This window comes from Podarcis erhardii (assembly GCF_964252035.2).
Source record: "Podarcis erhardii genome assembly, chromosome: 13".
Classification (NCBI taxonomy): Eukaryota; Metazoa; Chordata; class Lepidosauria; order Squamata; family Lacertidae; genus Podarcis; species Podarcis erhardii.
Genome location: NC_138502.1, coordinates 39,778,978 through 39,798,268, shown reverse-complemented (window position 1 = coordinate 39,798,268; position 19,291 = coordinate 39,778,978). Strand labels below are relative to the sequence as shown.

The following is a 19,291-nucleotide window of genomic DNA, read 5'->3' as shown; positions in this document are numbered from 1 at the left end:
CAGGCCTTGTTCCCGATACCTGCTGTTAAAACCGTGGTTTCCAAAGGGGGCACTAAGAGGCAAGGGGATGGCAGGGGGCGCTGGAGGTGTAAATGACTATCAGACTTGGATGAACCTGATACCCAGTGACACCAGCTTCTCCATGTTTGTTGAACTAATTGAACAAAGTAGTTTTCATTGGATTTTGAACAAATGTGTAGCAGGTGGTTACAGCTTTCAGTTTTACTGTGTTGCTTACTATGTTCCTTAGTGAGTAACCGCTGTTCTGAATATTTTTATATGGCAGGGGTAACTGGGAATAATCATCATTATCATTATTTATTATTAATTTATACCCCACCCATCTGGCTGGGTTTCCCCAGCCACTCTGGGCAGCTTAGAGCACATAAAAAATTGTGCAACATTAGACATTTTTAAAATTTCCCTATACAGGGCTGCCTTCAGATGTCTTTTAAAAGTCTGGTAGTTGTTTATCTCCTTGACATCTGATGGGAAGGCGTTCCACAGGACAGTCGCCGCTACCAAGAAGGCCCTCTGCCTAGTTCGCTATAACCTCACTTCTTGCAGTGAGGGAACCGCCGGAAGGCCCTTGGAGCTAGATCTTAAGTGTGTGGATTGAAAAATGGGGGTGCAAACGCTCCTTCAGGTATATTAGGCCAAAGCCGTTTAGGGCTTTAAAGGTCAGCACCAACGCTTTGAATTGTGCTCAGAAACATACTGGGAGCCACTGAAGATCCTTTAGGACTAGTTACAGTGGTACCTTGGGTTAAGAACTTAATTTGTTCTGGAGGTCCGTTCTTAACCTGAAATTGTTCTTAACTTGAAGCAGCACTTTAGCTAATGGGGCCTTCCGCTCCTGCCACGCCGCTGGAGCACGATTTCTGTTCCCATCCTGAATCAAGTTCTTAACCCGAGGTACTATTTCTGGGTTAGCGGAGTCTGTAACCTGAAGCGTATGTAACCCGAGGTACCACTGTATATGGTCCCAGCGGCTGCTCCCAGTCACAAGCCTGGCAGCTGCATTCTGAGTCTCTGTGAGACCCAGGGGATGGTGGCCTGAAAATGTTCAGGAACCTCTATGTCGAAAAGGATCTCTGCTAGTTGGGCTGGTGGGGAGGGTCTTCCTTCCATGGCCTCCTTGTACCCTCTCTGTGTCAACTGCTCCACGAATGATCCTGAGAGCCTTCCGTGTACTTTTCCAGGCTGTCTGCTGCTCAGACCACGTCCACTGCTGCCCAAAGGGCTACACGTGCAACGTGGCTGCAGGGACCTGCGACGAAGGCGGCAGAAGCATCCCGTGGCTGGCGAAAGCAGAGCCACGCTCCCTGCCTGTGAGCTCTGTGGGCACGGCAGTGCCATGCGATGCCCACACGGAATGCCCAGAAGGGCACACCTGCTGCCGTCTGTCATCGGGTGCGTGGGGCTGCTGCCCCTTGCCAGAGGTAAGAGGAGGGTGGGGCAGGTCCCATCTCTTCCTCCCGGCCCCGAAAATTGGGTATTCTGCCAGGGCCGGCCAAATCAACACTCACTGCCAAATACCACACTGGCCTGTGCGCTCCAAGTGTCTTGGCTGTGGAACGGAAAGGGGGGGAAGTGGGTTCAAGCCTGGCAGCGCTGGGAGTGTGCTCATGGCCAGAGTTTTGCTGTCTGTAAAATGGGAACAAGCGGAGCCCATTTGTGGGGTGAACAGCAGATTGCATAATGCCGTTACCCAGCAAGGAGGTGCATCTTGACAACTAGAAACCAGTGGCTTTTGCTCGGTGAAATTCAGTCTCCCCCTCACCAATCGCATGCATACGAAAACTCATAACAAATTTAGTTGGTCTCTAAGGTGCTACTGGAAGGGATTTTTTATTTTTGTTTCAACCACGGCAGACGAACATGGCTACCTACCAGTAACTTGCCCTATGGTTTGTGTTGCGGCCAGTGATATTTCCAGGCCCCTTTCTTTCCTTTTCTTGGGCTCCTTTCCCTCTCTGCTTTTTCCCAAGCCTTCTCAGTGTCGAAGCCCAAAGCGCCTGGAGAGAGGGATATGTGGGGAAGTAAAATATGGGCTGGCAAGTTTTCAGCTCGGCTGTCTCCCCTGCGTTTCCCATTTAAATTGCTTCTCCCACTTTTTGCAGGATGGCAGCAGCTCCCTAATCTGATGCAATCCCATCTAATTTGGTTCTGGCTTTGCATTGGGCAGCTGGGGTGCCCAGTGATTTGCCAGATTAGTAATAATTTCATTACTTTATCCCGATGGATCGGGAAGGGACTCTTCTGCCCTTACATGCCATCTAGCACTTCCCCTGCACAATGTGATGTTTCATTAGCAATGAAGGAAAAACTCATCTGGTCAGGGCCCCCCCCCCCAGCATATGATGCCGTTCCCCCACCCCATGCATTCTTTTGAAAAACCTACAAAATCAGCCTGTAATTTGAAGCTGACTAGGAACAGGAGTGGGACGCGGGTGGCGCTGTGGGTAAAACCTCAGTGCCTAGGACTTGCTGATCACATGGTCGGCGGTTCGAATCCCTGCGGCAGGGTGAGCTCCCGTCGTTTGGTCCCAGCTCCTGCCCACCTAGCAGTTCAAAAGCACTCTTAAGTGCAAGTAGATAAATAGGGACCGCTTTATAGCGGGAAGGTAAACGGCGTTTCCGTGTGCTGCGCTGGTGCTGGCTCGCCAGCTGCAGCTTTGTCAGGCTGGCCACGTGACCTGGAAGTGTCTTCAGACGGCGCCGGCTCACGGCCTCTAGAGCGAGATGAGCACGCAACCCTAGAGTCGGACACGACTGGCCCGTACGGGCAGGGGTACCTTTACCTTTACCTTTAGGAACAGGAGTAGGCTATTCCGTTGATTCCCGTAGCATCGTGGACTTGGGTCTCCAAACAAAATCCCATTGAAGACTTGGTGAGACCAGACACCCTGCCACCATTCAGAGTCAGGGATTGTAAATCCTGTCCCCGATTCCTTCCAGGCTCACGAGTTCCTTCTCCCCCCCTGCTTCCCCCCCCCCAGGCCATCTGCTGCAAGGACGGCTCCCACTGCTGCCCTGCCAACTACCAGTGCAACTTGTCGGAAGGCACTTGCACCAAGAACGGAGGCGGCATCCCTTGGCTGGAGAAGAAGCCGGCCGTTGTTGGCTTCGCCTCTTTGAGCAGGAACGTGAAATGCAACGAGGAGTTCAGCTGCGCAGATGGGCAGACGTGCTGCACGGCCGGAGCGCTGAGCTGGGCGTGCTGCCCTTTCCCACAGGTACGTCGAGCGGGCGGGTTTCCTTACAGGTAAAGAGTGGTTGATTTGGGGAGCAGCCTATAGGCCCCTGATGAGGGGCGAGTCCTCATCCTTCCTTCCTTTCCTCTGCAGGCAGTCTGCTGCTCTGACCAAAAGCATTGCTGCCCTGGGGGCTACACCTGTGATGTGGAACACGGCTCCTGTGTCCAAAGCGGACAGCCTTCCTGGCAGGTCTCAATGGCTCTTAATCAGCCAAGGGAGGTGAATGACATCAAGTGTGACGACAAGGCAAGCTGCCCAGACGGGCACACTTGCTGCCGGATGCCCTCGGGCGAGTGGGGGTGCTGCCCTTTCCCAGAGGTAAGCTGGGGTGGTGGAAGAGTCCCCAACAAGTTGCTATCAAGTGTGAAACTAATGTGATGGTGCTGTTCTGTGCAGTTCAAGAAAAACCTAACTTGAACTCTGTTTTTAAACAAAGGGGAATCCTTCCCCTGCTGTAATATGCCTTTATGGCAGGCAATGGTTCTAAAAAGAGGAACCTCTTTGGTGGCTCACCTTCTCCCCATTGGCCAATCCCTGTGTTTTCTTAAGATGCTTCCAGCTGGGAAAACGGTTCCTGGGGTTCAGCCCTTGTAATCATCGTCTCCTAAAGAGCTGGTGCAGCATAAGGGACTGAGCTCTGACCCCAGGAAGTCCCAGATTCAAATCCTGCTCCTCTTTCTCGGCCTCTTTGTGAATTCACAACGATGCCCGAGGCCAGTGGTTCTCAGAATTTTTTTCCCGTTTTGGTCTCTGATCTTTGATGTTAAATCTTGCCAGCTCCTGTTCTTGTATCTCTCTCCTGTCTCCCCTGCAGGCTGTCTGTTGCCCAGACCGTGTCCACTGCTGCCCCAAAGACTACACTTGCGATCCAGGTCAGAAAACCTGCCAGTCGCCGCAGCACTCTCTACCTTGGGCTCCCAAGCATCCTGCCGGTGTGACTCGGAACTGTGGCATCCGATGCAACGACACAACCAGCTGCGAGGAAGGGCAGACCTGCTGCAGGGATGTCTCGGGCGGGTGGAGCTGCTGCCAGCTGCCCAACGTGAGTGCAGCTGGGGCTTTGCACAAACTTAACGCGGGTGGCGCTGTGGGTTAAACCACAGAGCCTAGGACTTGCCGATCAGAAGGTCGGTGGTTCGAATCCCTGCTACGGGGTGAGCTCCCATTGCTTAGTCCCTGATTCTGCCCACCTAGCAGTTCGAAAGCACCTCAAAGTGCAAGTAGATAAGTAGGTACCACTCCGGCGGGAAGGTAAACGGCGTTTCCGTGCGCTGCTCTGGTTCGCCAGAAGCGGCTTAGTCATGCTGGCCACATGACCTGGAAGCTGTCTGTGGACAAACGCCGGCTCCCTCAGCCAATAAAGCGAGATGAGCGCCGCAACCCCAGAGTTGGTCACGACTGGACCTAATGGTCAGGGGTCCCTTTGCCTTTACCTTCTGCCCAGGTGCCAGCACAGAACGCTGAAGCGAAAGCATGCCAGGGCACTGGGCGACTCAGTGACATGCAGGAGGCAGCCTTGCACTGTGTGATGCTGGAATAGACTCTGATCTATTAGGAAATGGGGCAAGCGGCTTGGGCAGAGGCAGCGAGCAGGGCAAAGCACAGAAAAAGATAGAGCAGGTGGCGGGAGGCAGAGTCTGGAGGGTGCTGGTCAGAGAAGCAGCAGCTTGGTTTCTGCAGGGTGTTGGGTGCTATTCAGGCACCCTTTGTGAACTCTGAGGCATGCGTTAACTAACCTAAATGCTGTTCTGGGAAAAGAGACTTCTGGCAGTAGATAAATAAGTGTTTCACTAGCCAAGGGAGATGGCCCCAGCCCCCTTGACTCCTGCTCGCCACCCCAGTAACCTGAGAACACGCCCAAGGTTTTCCAAGCCAGTAAGAGCCAGTGTGGTGTAGTGGTTAAGAGCGGTAGCCTCGTAATCTGGGGAACCGGGTTCGCGTCTCCGCTCCTCCACATGCAGCTGCTGGGTGACCTTCGGCTAGTCACACTTCTTTGAAGTCTCTCAGTCCCACTCACCTCACAGAGTGTTTGTTGTGGGGGAGGAAGGGAAAGGAGAATGTTAGCCGCTTTGAGACTCCTTCGGGTAGTGATAAAGCGGGATATTAAATCCAAACTCTTCTTCTTCTTCAACACTGTCTTCACAGCTTTAAGGTTTAAAAACTTGAGTTCGTGTGAAACGAAAGAGGAGATTTCTCAGGGTGAAAGTAATTCTTAAAAAGAGGTGCAAATTTCAGCTTGTCAGCCATTCCATTTTTTCCACCCCCTTGTTTTTGTTCATTGCACTACCTTTGGCCATGTCTTCTCCACTGGGGAGACGTCGTTTAATAACAGAAACTTGTATCCTTTTTAGCAGTTATAGGCAAACCCCCTTTCACGTATGGGCAACGCTTTGGCTAGGTCATCGAGTGTTGCGGCATCAGGACAGACCCTGAGGACCAAAGCTTTTCTCTCTCTGCTTCTGCAGGCTGTTTGCTGCGAGGATCACAAACACTGCTGCCCTTCGGGCTACACCTGCAACGTGGCAGCTCGGACATGTGAGAAGCAGTTCTGGCCCAGGCTCCTGCCTGCAGGCGGTCTGCTGAGTTCCTCGCGCGTCCCCACGTCCGGCCGGGATGTGTCGTGCGGTGATCAGCACTACTGTCACGACCACCAGACCTGCTGCAAGTCCAGCTCAGGCAGATGGGCCTGTTGCCCTTACGACAAGGTCAGTGGCAGTGCTGGGGGCGGAGGGGTTGGTTGCAGGTTCGAACTGGTTAGCGGGGAGGACTTGTGTGTTTGGCGGGGTGCCAACTACATAAGATTTTGAGCAGAGGTCATGGGAGGGTGGCTATCTTAGTTTGAAACATTCTGAGAAGCAGGATCGATGGCTTAAAGGGAGTGAAACACAGAGGTAGAAAGCAGATGGGGATTGTGGCCATTGCTGGACTACAACTCTCAAGTGTCCTTGACTGATGGCCAGGCAGGTTATCCCTGGGATTTCTTGTATCTCATCATCAGCCATGTGAGTTTTCTGGGAAATTCTGGACAAAAGAAAAATTCCTGTGCAAATTTATTTTTATTTTGCTTGTGTTTACTAAACAAAGCTACAAAAAAACCCAAACCAGCCAATATCACATTTCCAATTGGCATCCAATCACTGTTACCAGTGAAGTTAGATGAATCACTGGAAAAATTTCCACTATACAGCACCGGTAATGACGCCTTGCTTCTTGTTGTTGTTGTTGTGGTGTGGCATTTCTCCCTCCCATCCTCATGAAGCTCCTCCTGTTCAAAGGGGAAGGGGCTAAATATTAAATAAAATAAAAAAGGGAAGAGAATAGGTCGTACCTTGGAAGTCGAAGGGGATCCATTCCAGAAGTCCGTTCGACTTCCAAAATGTTAGGAAATCAAAAGCACGGCTTCTTATTGGCTGCTGGAAGTGCCTGCAGCCAATTGGAAGCCCCATTGGTTGTTAAGCTTCCAAAAATAGTTTACAAACCAGTACAGTCACTTCCAGGTTTGCAACATTCAGGAGACAAAACAAGAATTAAGCTGTTTGAAAACCAAGGTACGACTGTACATTAAAAAACCCTTTTAAGAAGTACCGTATTTTTCACTCTCTAGGATGCACTTATGGAGCGAATGCAAGCTCCTTGGCTTCAGCGATAGCCGTCTGAAGCCTTCGGAGTGCAGCGCGAGTTCCCGCTGCGTTCAGGAGGCTTCAGGTTCCTTTCGCTGAAGCCAGGAGTCTGGTCTTTGAGGCTGGCGGTGGGGGAAAGCAGCGCTTCCCCCATCGCCAGCCCCAGAGGATGGGGGGCAGCGGGAAGGCGGCACGCCACCTTTGCACTGTTCCCCGACCTGGTCTTTGAGGCTTTTCCCCGAGGAGGGAGAAGGGACTGACTGGCCGTGTCAGTCCCTTCTCCCTCCTGGTCAAAAAGCTCGCAGGAGCCGTGCGCAGCTCCTGTGGGCTTTTGTGGGAGGTGGGGGAATTCCCCCACCTCCCGCAAAAGCAGGGAGAAGGTCTGGGAGAAGCGCACAGGCTGTGTGCACCCGGTCCGCTGCTCCCAGAGCTGGGGGGGAGGGGAGAATAATATTTCCCCCCTTGATTTCCCCCTCTGAAAACTAGGTGTGCCCTACGGAGCGAAAAATACGATAGTTCAAAACAGCAATAAAATATATACTATAGTTTTTTGTAGTCTTAATTAATCCATGTGTTACTATGGTTTTGACACATACATTCCAAATATCATTAAATTCTCAATGCGTAATCTTTGTCTGAGGCTATCTGTACATGGGCTGCAAGAGTTATTACTTGTCTCTGCTGCTATCCTGTCACGGGGGGTCCAAGTGGAGGCTGGCCCATGAGGGTAAATGGGATTGCCCCACCAACCTGTCTTGAGTCCTTTATCCCTCCTCCTTTCTTACTTGCAGTTAATCCAGGGGTGGCTCTGTACCTGCTTCCTCCATGAACTATTCCTCTTGTTTGTGCTGGGTTGTCGCTCCTCTTTCCACTAATCTTGATGGGTTTTTCAAACTCACCAGCCTCCTCGAGGGTCCAAGTAAGGCCTCTTGAGATAGAGCAGAAACATGAATAAACATCCTAGTACCGTCTTTTCAGTGTCTTGCAATCCTTTAAACAGGAAGTTGTCTAGCTTTTCTAAGTCTTGAGTACTCCTTTCCAACAGGAAGTATCACCCCATCATTTTTGCCTCTCTCTCTGTCTCCCCCTGCAGGGCTCCTGCTGCTCTGACAAACGCCACTGCTGTCCGCCTGGCTTCCGTTGTTCCTGGAGGGGCACTGAATGCATTAAACAGAAGCCACTCCGCTGGGACACGGGGGCCTTCACCCATCGCTCTACCCAAGCACGTGCGTTGCTCTGAAGTGCCTTTTCGTGTCTGGCCTCTCCCAATACTTGGGTGCTGGAGCGAGCTCTGCTTTTTTTCAGGGAGGGACATTTGTCAGCGTGTGCAGGAGAGCTGGGCGACTTCTGCCAGTTTGCCGTTCTGATCAGGAAGGGGATTCCTGCTGCCTTACGCTTGCCCCCTACGTGGGTGAAACTCTCTTCTTTAGAGGCATTGCCAGAGAGGATAAATCCCCTCTCCTCCCCCCCCCCAATCCTCCAATGCCCACCAGGGACCCCTGGCTTCGCTGCCATGCCCCAGTCGTAGCTGCAGCCTGGAAGGGTTCTTCTCCTGGGCCAAGATTTATGCAAGCTTGGGGGTCTTGCTCTGTCCCTGCAGTCCTCTTTACCAAAATTGTTTTTGATTACTTTTGTGCTGTTTCTTAAAAAAAAGAAAGAATAAATCTTGACACTGGATTGGCAGTTGTTTGCTGCTGTGCTTACCAACCATGGGTGTCTACTGTCTCATTTTGGGTTTCTTTGCAGCCATTGTGTGTGTTGCCCCTTCTCTCCTTCTGTATCCTGTATAGAAATGAAATAAATAATAATAATAAACACAGCCGGGATTTGACCCTGAGATCTAGCTTCGGTGCAAAGTGCTGTCGATAACGGGAGGCCTGTGTCGTCAGCCGAAACAATGGCTTTAAAAGCCGGGAATCGGCCCCCAGTGGATGTCTCTTCTGCTAAATAATGGCAGCGACTATTCAAGTTAGGACTAATTGCTAGGCCAGGTTCTCAAAAGTGGTTAAAAACCACTGCACTGCGTTCTGTATAGCTGGGATGAGTGGCCTTTTACTGGCCGACTGTTGGAAGAGTTTTGTGATGCACAAAATCCCACACATTATTCCTTCACTGCAGGGGGCTGGACTAGAAGACTCTCAGGGTCCCTTCTAACTCTATGATTGTAAAAGCATCCCTTCCTCTTTGCAGCGATTGTATATTTTACTCTAGGAGACTTAGTTGGGTCAGAATCTAGTCTACCCTGTCAGAGTTAACACTAAAGACATTACTTCTGGTAAGTTGAGCCACGGTGGCCACTAGAGGGCCATAACTTTTTGTCTCTGGGCATTTTAGATTTGTTTACCCATGTACAGGAAGGGACGTGGGTGGCGCTGTGGGTTAAACCACAGAGCCTAGGACTTGCCGATCAGAAGGTCAGCGGTTCGAGTGACGGGGTGAGCTCCTGTTGCTCGGTCCCTGCTTCTGCCAACCTAGCAGTTCAAAAGCACGTCAAAGTGCAAGTAGATAAATAGGTACCGCTCCGGCAGGAAGGTAAACAGCATTTCCGTGCGCTGCTCTGGTTCGCCAGAAGCGGCTTAGTCATGCTGGCCACATGACCCGGAAGCTGTACGCCGGCTCCCTCGGCCAATAAAGCGAGATGTGTGCCGCAACCCCAGAGTCGGCCACGACTGGACCTAATAGTACATGGGTAAAGGTAAAGACTGGCTGCATATATTGGCATTATTTTCAGCTCTCCCACCCCCAGTATTTGTTAATTTTAAGTCAGTGCACTGAGCAAGAAGAGTTCTGTGGAAGATGTGTGTTCAACAACCCCGTTTCCCACCATCTGCCTATAAGAAACCTCCTTTCTCCAGTGATTACTGAAAAACCCTAAAACCAATCCTTGCAATGTTCCAGTTTGAGCTTACAAATGTCGATTTTCAGCTGACAGAAACTCTGACCAACTTTGATATTGTTCAATCTTGGAAATGTAAAAATCCACCAACGTTTGCAGAACAACCAAAGAAAAACTTGGGAAACGGTCCTGCAAATAAAGACAACGTATAACAGAAAAACACTATTTATCGAAGGATGGCCCATGGTTCTACATTTCTGGAATGACAAAGAGCAGACACCTCACAGTATATGTTTTCTCTACTTTCCCTTCTGTTTTCCTAATCCTTTTGTATCCATATTTTGTCCTCGTTTTATTACTGTGCGTTAATATTAAAATTCAATTAATTTTAAAGTTGGGGAGGTTTCCGTAGCTACGACGCCAGGGATTGAACCTGGAGCCTTCCATATTCCAAAGTGGGCTGTCTTAATCCTCTGCTCTAGCCATCTCTAAACCCGTGAGGTGTGAGTTACCTACTTTATTTAGGAGGAGGTTGGGAATGGTGCTGAAAGAATCTTGATTTGTGAGAAATGGAGCTACGAAAGCGAAGAGGGATGCTTCAGCAAGCACAACTCAAGAAGAGTGCCAAAGCAGGTCGGTTGTCAAGGTAACAGTGACCTGCCCACCTTTATGACATCTTTTGCGGCTGCTTTAAAAGTCACCAACCAGAGGTGTCCAGGGTGGGAACGAGGAGAGAGTAAATCTGATTATGGGAGAACGAGTTTGTACATGCAGGAGTGGAGGTTTTGTGTTTTGGTTTGCTCTGTTACTTATATTTTTTTTACCTATATTTTTTTTCTATTTAATATTTATCTTGTAGCTTTATACCTTCGTATTTCATGTTTTATTAGATAGCTAGGGGTAGGATTGGGAGTTGAGGCAGCTTAAGTTGGATATTTAGGTAGGTGAAAGAAGAGTTCTACTCATTTTTTTTAAGAGCGGCTCTTGCGAGAAGACAAGCTTCGTAATCTTAAAAAAGGTAAGGAGGATTTCTTCTGCTTCTACTTGTATCCTGGGGTTAAGAGCCCTGGATTCCCCCCCTGGCCCTTGGCGGCTGCCAGGCCAGTCGCTCTGCTGAGTCCAGTACCTACTGACCAAGAGACCTGTAGGACTCTCTCTCTATAGCAGGCGCCCCCAAACTCTGCCCTCCAGCTGTTTTGGGACTACAATTCCCACCATCCCTGACCATTGGGTCCTGTTAGCTAGGGATGATGGGAGTTGTAGTCCCAAAACAGCTGGAGGGCTGAGTTTGGGGATGCCTGCTCTATAGCCTTTATTTTGGTATCTCTACACAAGTCACATGGAGTGAGGGATGAACCACACCCTCCGAACTACACAGGTCAAGTCACTGCCCCAACTCTCCACCCAAAGCAAAAATGAGCTGGAAGCATGCAATAATCCCACAAGTACCCCGTTAATTGGATTAACGACGCCAGGATGTCTGTGTTAGTAGTTCCCGATTGTTCCGACTGGCCATTATAAACTGGACATGATAATCACAACGCTGTACTTTTCTGACCTTGCTTTCACCATTCTGCCCAACCAGGTAGCCATCTACCCATCCATATCTACAGACAGACAGACACCTATCTCTATCTACCTATCTATAACTTATGATAACATTCCATGCAGCTGAAAAAGTAAATTTATGGATGCCATAATTAAATTGGCTAGTCTTTAAGGCACTACAAGGCCTCTTTCCACTCCACCCACCCAATCCAAAAAGACCCACTAACAAAATAAACACCCCTTCAAAGTACCGCTAAGTTTTTTGTTTCAATTTTTTATAAATTGTATAACTTACCATTCTTGTGCAAGGTAATTTACTCCCATTGAGGATAAGCCCGTCTACAATTTTCAGATCGTTTAATTCTGAAAGAAGCACGAGTCAAAAGAGAAAGGAAAAGTTAAAAAGGATGAAGAATGCTAATAAGCTTGGCCCATCATCCCTGTCCCATCAGCTATGCTGGCTGGAGCCGATGGCAACTGGGAGTACAATGATGGCATCTGAATGGGCACAGTTCTCCCATCCCTGTGCACAGCTTGCCTCCCAGACATTATGACCTGTTAGGTGAGATGGGGTCCAGGTAGCGATGTAGAAGATGGCCATGAAGGCCAGACCTAGGCCTCTTGAGGATGGGTGCGAAGACCCCAAAAAGCATTAGCCTGCAAGACTAGCATCACACCCAGTACTGACTGCCTCTCTCCACCAGCTTAAGCAGGAGCAGTGCACGAGAAGAATTCTAAACACCTCATTTTTAAGTGCATCCAAACATGTTGAATCATCCTAGAACTGTAGAGTTGGAAGGGACCCCAAGGGTTATCTAGTCCAATCACTGCAATGCAGGTAAAGGGTAAAGCGACCCCTGACCATTAGGTCCAGTCGTGGACGACTCTGGGGTTGCGGCGCTCATCTCGCTTTATTGGCCGAGGGAGCCAGCGTACAGCTTCCGGGTCATGCGGCCAGCATGACTAAGCCGCTTCTGGCGAACCAGAGCAGCGCACAGAAACGCCGTTTACGTTCCCACTGGAGTGGTACCTATTTATCTACTTGCACTTCATGCTTTCAAACTGCTGGGTTGGCAGGAGCAGGGACCGAGAAACGGGAGCTCACCGTCGTGACGATTCAAACTGCCAACCTTCTGATCGGCAAGCCCTAGGCTCCGTGGTTTAACCCATAGCGCCACCCGCGTCCCCTGAAATGCAGGAATCTCAGCCAAAGCATCCATGACAGATGGACATCCAACCTCTGCTTTAAAATCTCCAAGGAAGGAGAGTCCACAACCTCTAGAGGGAGACCGATCCTTTTTCGAACAGAAAGTGTTTTCCCTGATGTTTAGTCAGAATCTCCTTTCCTGTAACGTGAAGCCATTGGCTCAAGTCCTCCCCCTTCAGAGCTGGACAAAACAAGCTTGTTCCCTTTCTCCTGGGCATGGTCGGCCAATTGGTGCGAAGGGAGGATAGAACTTTTTTTATGTACGCCACAACAGCAGCAAGAATACTCATTGCAAAGTATTGGAAGACACAAGATTTACCCACCCGGGAAGAATGGCAGACGAAGGTGATGGAATATATGGAATTGGCTGAGATGACTGGCAGAATCTGGGACCAAGGAGAAGAGTCGGTGGAAGAAGATTGGAAAAAATTTAAAGTATATCTTCAAAAATATTGTAAAATTAAGGATTGTTAGAAAGATGCTGGAAAAAGAAAATTATATGGTTTTGGTAGAAATGATATAAAGGATTAAGTAAAAATGAATTGATGAAATTGATGAAAGAGAGAACATAAAATAACAATATATTAAGACAAATTATTAAGTTAAAAACAAGGTTGGAAGGATTTGCTGAAATAACAATTGCTGATGTAACAATTTGAACTAGAATACAAAAATGGGAGGTGTGAGGAGGTCAAGGAAATAAGTAAAGGAAGAAAGTTAAGCAAAGGTTTAATCTGTTCTTTTTCAATGATTGTATTTTTTCTTTGTATTTTTTTTGTTTTTTGTATTTTTCTTTTTTCTTTTTGTAATTCTCAAATCCTGAATAAACATTATTATTTAAAAAAAAAAAAACAAGCTTGTTCCCTCTTCCACGGGACAGCCCCTGATATTTTTGAAGATGGCGACCATATGGCAATTACTGGCAGGATCCATAGGCTGCATTTCTCCCCTATCTTCTCACCAAAGGTCCTTTATTCTGCTCCTATTGCTGCAGAAAACGTCAGCCTGCAAGGAGAAATCCTCAAATTCTCCAGCAGCTGCTTGCTTTTGTGTGCCCTCCTGTGGTGAGCTAAAGGTACTACCATGGAAAAAAATCAAGACACAAAACTGACAAGTAAAATAAATTCTGTAGTCACGTCTGTATTCCATCACAAGGCATCTAAAGAGGCAGTAATCAGGTGTCCCCGACGGGACTTCTCACCTCTTCGTAGGGCCTTTCTAAAACCCTTTCTAAAAAAAGGAGTGAGGTAAACTTACCTGGAGATTTAGAGCAGTAAATTAAAATAGAATGACAGAAGGAAAACAATGGGCTGGTACCAAAGCAAGTTGATTTGTTATGTGGCCTTAGTGCACCGATAGGTTCAACACTATTTATTTTTAATTTCAAGCTGTAGTGAGTTGCCGTCAGGATGCAAATGGGAAACATGCTTAAAACTGGTTCAGTCGGGAATTGTGGGTAGGAAGGTGGAAATATCTAAATTAATGGTTCTTATTAGCCTGAGTAACACAGAGTTAGAAACAAAAGAGGAATGTAAATGGGTAAAATTGATGGTAATTGCAGCCAGACAGGTTATAGCGAGTAATTGGAACAATGCAGAAGAGCTAGGGGTGAACCAATGGAAGGAAAAATTGAAAAATATTATAATCTTAGAATATCTTAACTGTGAAGATACATAACATGAAAGGGTTTGAGGTCAGTGAGAAGGAGGAGGCTTGGTTTGAGAATAAATTGAATTATTTGGGCAGGTTTGAACAATTTGGGGCAATGAAAATGTTAAAAGTTGAATAAACCTTGTGGAGGGAGAAGTGTTAAGGTATATAGAATTGTACATATGGTTGTTCTGAATATGTTATTATTGATTATGTAAACCCAATGTATCAGCCGCCTGGGGGTTTTCACTGTTTGTTTTCACTGTTTGTTTTTTTACCAACAACCAAAACACAACCAAACTGGTTCAGCGCCCCCCAAATCTAATAAAAATTATAGTGTGGGTTGTCCCTTTTCCCAATAGAGCATCTCAGACTAAGGACCAGACACAGGAAGCCAGCCTGAGCAGTGGCCCATCAGAAAAAAGGTAAGCGAAGATAAAATCACACTTCGGTTAGAAGAGGGTTCTTCACTCCTCCTGGTAACCCTCCCCACCTATATAATATATACATTCTTATATTCCCTGCAGGCCAGGGTGCACACATACATCTTTCTAGATATGCAGTTGGCTAGCAGCTCCCTGGCAGCCACAGAATTCTTGGTTGCCTAGGAGGCCCAGGCAAGTCCTCAAATGCAAGGTTTTCCAGCTTACCTCTCGGCCGTGGCCATCTGTGTGTGCTTTTAGCCTGGGCTTTCCCGTTTTGTCTCTCCTGAAAAGCAAGCGCAGGGCACTTCGTTACATTCCTCCATCGCTATCTTTTGAGGGGGGTGGGGGAGGAATCCGAACACTGGAAAAACAGCAGCAAAACTGACCAGCTGCAGTGTTTTGAAATACCGTATTTTTCGCTCTACAGGGCGCAACCGACCATAGGACGCACCTTGTTTTAGAGGGGGAGAAGAGAAAAAAAAAATCTCCCCCTCTCTGCTCAGCGCCCCTTCAGTGAAGCGGCAGGAGAAACGGAGCCCCTTCCATTTCTCCTCCCACTTAGCTGAAGGGGCGCTGCGCAGCTCTCCCTCTCTGCTGAAGCCAGGAGAGTCCTGCTCTCCCGGCTTCAGCAAAAAGAACCCGAAGTCTCCGGAGAGCAGCGGGAGCGCTCCCACTGCGTTTCGGAGGCTTCGCGTTGCTATCGCTGAAGCGAAGGAGCCTGCATTCGCTCCATAGGATGCACACACATTTCTCCTTATTTTTGGAGGTGGGAAAGTGCGTCCTATAGAGCATAAAATACGGTACGTTGGGTGAATGACAGGTGCCCCACCACACCTGACTGGTCCTTGCTGTACTGGAAAGTTTCAGGATTCCACCCCTTCCTGCCATCCCACTCTGCTCCTCAACATAAGCACAGGTGTCTTAAAGGCAGCAAGAACCCTTTGGAATCTCTCCTGCTACATTTAAGGGCCTTCTCAGTGATGGCTCCGACCTGGTGGAATGCTGTCCCATGAGACTAGGGCCCTTCAGGATTTAAGCTCCTTCCCTTGGGCCTGTAAGACAGAGCTATTCCGCCTGGCCTTTAATTTGAATTCAGCCTGATCTTTTATTTTCCTTCTCTTCCTTCCCCCCTCCCCTTTTATGAAGATCACTCGCTCTGAGACCCCACAGCTAATTCTCCCCTGGCCTCCTCACTGGCCCAAGTAGGACTAATTCAGCCAGCTAGCCCTGGGGATTATCTAATTGATTTTTGATTTTTATTGTTATTCATGTTTTTATACTGTATTTTATGCTGCTTTTATAATTAAGTGTTTTAAAGTGTTTTAAATTTGTTGTTAGCCGCCCAGAGCCCGGTTTTTGAACCAGGAAGGGCAGAGTATAAAAAATTATTATTATTTATTATTATTATTATTAGTAGTAGTAGTAGTAGTAAAATGTTTCATCCCATCTTTACCCCACACTGTCAATGTGTCCTTCTTACAGATAGGTAGCCGTACCTGAAGAAGTGTGCATGCACACGAAAGCTCATACCAAGAACTAACTTAGTTGGTCTTTAAGGTGCTACTGGAAGGAATTTTTTTATTTTGTTTTGAATGTGTCCTTCTGATCTTCCAAAGGGTCCATCGTTCTTCCTTATTAACACTATGATCTTCCTCTCTTTTCTCTATCCCCTTCAGCCCTTCATCTTTGGCCCAGGGATTGAGCTCACTTTGCAAAACGGTTCTGAAGATAAGGGGTGATGAGGGACACAGAGACCGGCCTTTCTGAAGCTGCTGTTAAGAGAAAGAAAATTTCCCACTTACAATACGATGCTTGCAACTTAGAAAAACGAGACACAGATAGTCAGACAACTGAAGATGTCAGGGAAAAGATCTGGATTACATGCTACAGAAATCTGTACAACCCTGTTATCGTGCTATGTTTTAATTTCAGAATCTGCCACTTGCTATTTATAAAAGCGCCCTGGAAACAGCTGAAAACGATGAACCTTTAAAACCACAAAAACTATAACAAGCAGTGAACCAATCTAATTCCCTTGTCCCATCCTTTTGTCAGGAACAGACCTACTTCACACAAACTTTAGTTCCTTCTGACGGCCACAAGAATACAGTGGTACCTCGGGTTACATACGCTTCACGTTACAGACTCCGCTAACCCAGAAATAGTACCTAGGGTTAAGAACTTTGCTTCAGGGTGAGAACAGAAATCGCGCAGCAGCAGCGGGAGGCCCCATTAGCTAAAGTGTTGCTTCAGGTTAAGAACAGTTTCAGGTTAAGAACGGACCTCCGGAACGAATTAAGTATGTAACCAGAGGTACCACTGTACATTGATTTTAAGTATTCTTTAGACACATTAACAAACACACAATACATTTATTTGTGGATGACATCTTACTGATTCTTTCCAACCTGGCAGAAGCAACCCTGAATTGAAGACTATACTAGCAGAGTTTGAAAACATTGCAAATCTAGGAACTGATGACATTAAATCTGAGTCAAGGTGCCTCAATATCCCCCATGATCTGGCAAGGGCACCTTCAGAATATGTTTTACATTGAAAATAAATAGCTTTGAATATTCAGGTTTACAAGTTCCCTGAAGGAATTCTGGGTGTTGAGTCACATTTCTGGAATTTAAATATTTGCTGGCTAGATGTAAGGACCATTGTAAGGATGGCGATTCTCCCTGATTTCTCTTGTCTGTTCCCAGTATTACCAATAAGGAACCACTAACTTATTCTCCTAAAATGGCAGGAAATGTTGGAAGTCTTCTGCAGTGAGGATAAGGGATCGGGAAGTGGCAAAGGTTCCTTATGCAGGAAGTGGAAGGATTTAACTTGCTAGGCCTTAGAAAGTGAGTGATCCCAGTCAGCTGACGGAACAAAAAGGGTTTCTGCTTACTTTTGGACTCGCGTGGCAACGCCAACAGATTGAGAACAAACCTAGGGTTTTGGTTTCAAAGAGTCTGAATGGAAGACAATGTGATCTTCCATACCTTCATTGCAATTTGCAAAATGCCTTTGAAATTAATACACAGAGGGCAATCCTAGCCCTGTTCATTATAAAAACCCGGTGCTGAGGTTTCTGTACCAGTGTCTTGTGCTAATGAAAAACCTTTTAAGGGAGCTTTTGGTTATGCTGAACAGTTTGGTATTGGTTTGTTTTTTTTAAAAGCCAAGCTGCCAAAATCCCTTTCTGTTCTGCATTTGTCCCTAACTACTATGTGCTTCTGATGCTGGGAGCTGTTGCAAACCAAAGAGTACCACAAACTGCTCTCCAACCGTGCTGGTTTGCATTACTTACCGTCTCCCGATGCCTGCAAGTTTTGGCTTCCGACCAGCAAATTTCCCCCCTTCCATCTCGAATGCCTTTCTGTTAGCATCACATTGACCTTCCGCTTTTCCGTCATAAAAGCACAACGCATCTGTATATTTCCAGGGTTTAAATGTGACCACGGGGCTCCCTAAGCTTTGGAGCACGGTTTGCGGGATGCCCACTCTCAGCCCTGGAAGGAATGAATGTTATTGATAAAAAAGTGTTTTTAGAGCACAAGCAGAAAGCCTCAGGATAAAGAGTGAAAGTCTGCATTGCGTGACGTAAAAGTAAAATGAGCTGGAGTAGTGTAATGGCTGGAAGAGGAAGTTGCAAATCAGCGAGTTCCGGGTCCGAATCTTGCCTCTTGCAGGAACTCACTAGGGTGGCCTTAGGCAAAGCTACTTTCTCTCACGCTTCACCCTGCCCCTTCCATCTGCAAAATAGGGGAGAATACTAACTTATCTCTCAAGGCTGTTGCAAGCATTACAACATCCAGATACTGCACATGAAACACATGGAACACTTGAAGTGTTTACAGCTGTTATGTCGTATAAAAATTATATTTAACACAAGTCTTTAAACTTGCTTGTGACAAGGCAGGGAGGCTTCTATTTTTATAAATAAAAATCTGACTCCCCTTTCCCCCCTGTAGGGCATCAATGGCTGATTGTTGTCGTTTAGTCGTGTCCGACTCTTCATGACCCCCTGGACCAGAGCACGCTAGGCATTCCTGTCTTCCACTGCCTCCCACATGCTGGTAGCTTCGAGAACACTATCCAACCATCTCATCCTCTGTCATCCCCTTCTCCTTGTGCCCTCCATCTTTCCCAACATCAGGGTCTTTTCCAGGGAGTCTTCTCTTCTCATGAGGTGGCCAAAGTATTGGAGCCTCAGCTTCAGGATCTGTCCTTCCAGTGAGCACTCAGGGCTGATTTCCTTAAGAATGGATGCATTTGATCTTCTTGCAGTCCATGGGACTCTCGACTCCAGCACCGTAATTCAAAAGCATCAATTCTTTGGCGATCAGCCTTCTTTATGGTCCAGCTCTCACTTCCATACATCACTACTGGGAAAACCATAGCTTTAACTATACAGACCTTTGTTGGCAAGGTGATGTCTCTGCTTTTTAAGATGCTGTCTAGTTTTGTCATTGCTTTTCTCCCAAGGAGCAGGTGTCTTTTAATTTCGTGACTGCTGTTACCATCTCCAGGGATCATGGAGCCCAAGAAAGTAAAATCTCTCACTGCCTCCATTTCTTCCCCTTCTATTTGCCAGGAGGTGATGGGCCCAGTGATACTAGTATATATAGCCAATGTGGTGTTTTTTGTGTTTTTTTTTTGTTTGTTTTTTTTAAAATGTGGATGACTAGTAACTTTTCTGGACTTATTTGAAAGTTGACAGGAAGCCCTAGCACCCACTTCTGCACTGGCCA

The 19,291-nt window shown here is 47.5% G+C and overlaps 1 protein-coding gene and 2 long non-coding RNA genes across 7 annotated transcripts in view; 2 read left to right on the top strand and 1 right to left on the bottom strand.

The window, feature by feature from the left end:
* The window catches only part of GRN (granulin precursor), a 37,256-nt gene extending 28,668 nt beyond the window's left edge, over positions 1 to 8,588 (top strand). For all 3 annotated transcript variants that reach the window (XM_081837758.1, XM_081837759.1, XM_081837757.1), the window contains exons 10-15: positions 1,203 to 1,442; positions 3,003 to 3,239; positions 3,351 to 3,578; positions 4,075 to 4,302; positions 5,726 to 5,965; positions 7,974 to 8,588. In XM_081837758.1, the coding sequence (XP_081693884.1) occupies positions 1,203 to 1,442; positions 3,003 to 3,239; positions 3,351 to 3,578; positions 4,075 to 4,302; positions 5,726 to 5,965; positions 7,974 to 8,120 (1,320 nt within the window). In that variant the 3' untranslated portion in view covers positions 8,121 to 8,588. The remainder of the gene's footprint in view (positions 1 to 1,202; positions 1,443 to 3,002; positions 3,240 to 3,350; positions 3,579 to 4,074; positions 4,303 to 5,725; positions 5,966 to 7,973) is intronic.
* On the bottom strand, positions 6,477 to 18,465 carry LOC309328276. Of its 3 annotated transcripts, XR_014150716.1 has the most exons (6): positions 17,848 to 18,465; positions 14,772 to 14,829; positions 11,560 to 11,627; positions 8,585 to 8,662; positions 7,695 to 7,808; positions 6,477 to 6,525 (listed from the first exon to the last, which is right to left on the bottom strand). It is a non-coding gene; the product is annotated as an uncharacterized lncRNA (long non-coding RNA). The 3 variants fall into 3 exon arrangements; XR_014150717.1 differs by lacking the exons at positions 14,772 to 14,829; positions 17,848 to 18,465 and having other exon boundaries at positions 11,560 to 11,756; XR_014150718.1 differs by lacking the exons at positions 11,560 to 11,627; positions 14,772 to 14,829; positions 17,848 to 18,465 and adding an exon at positions 10,229 to 10,360 and having other exon boundaries at positions 8,585 to 8,655.
* Positions 10,386 to 17,122, top strand: LOC309328282. Its single transcript, XR_014150730.1, has 3 exons — positions 10,386 to 10,734; positions 14,484 to 14,546; positions 16,223 to 17,122. It is a non-coding gene; the product is annotated as an uncharacterized lncRNA (long non-coding RNA).
* Positions 18,466 to 19,291: the final 826 nt, after the last annotated feature.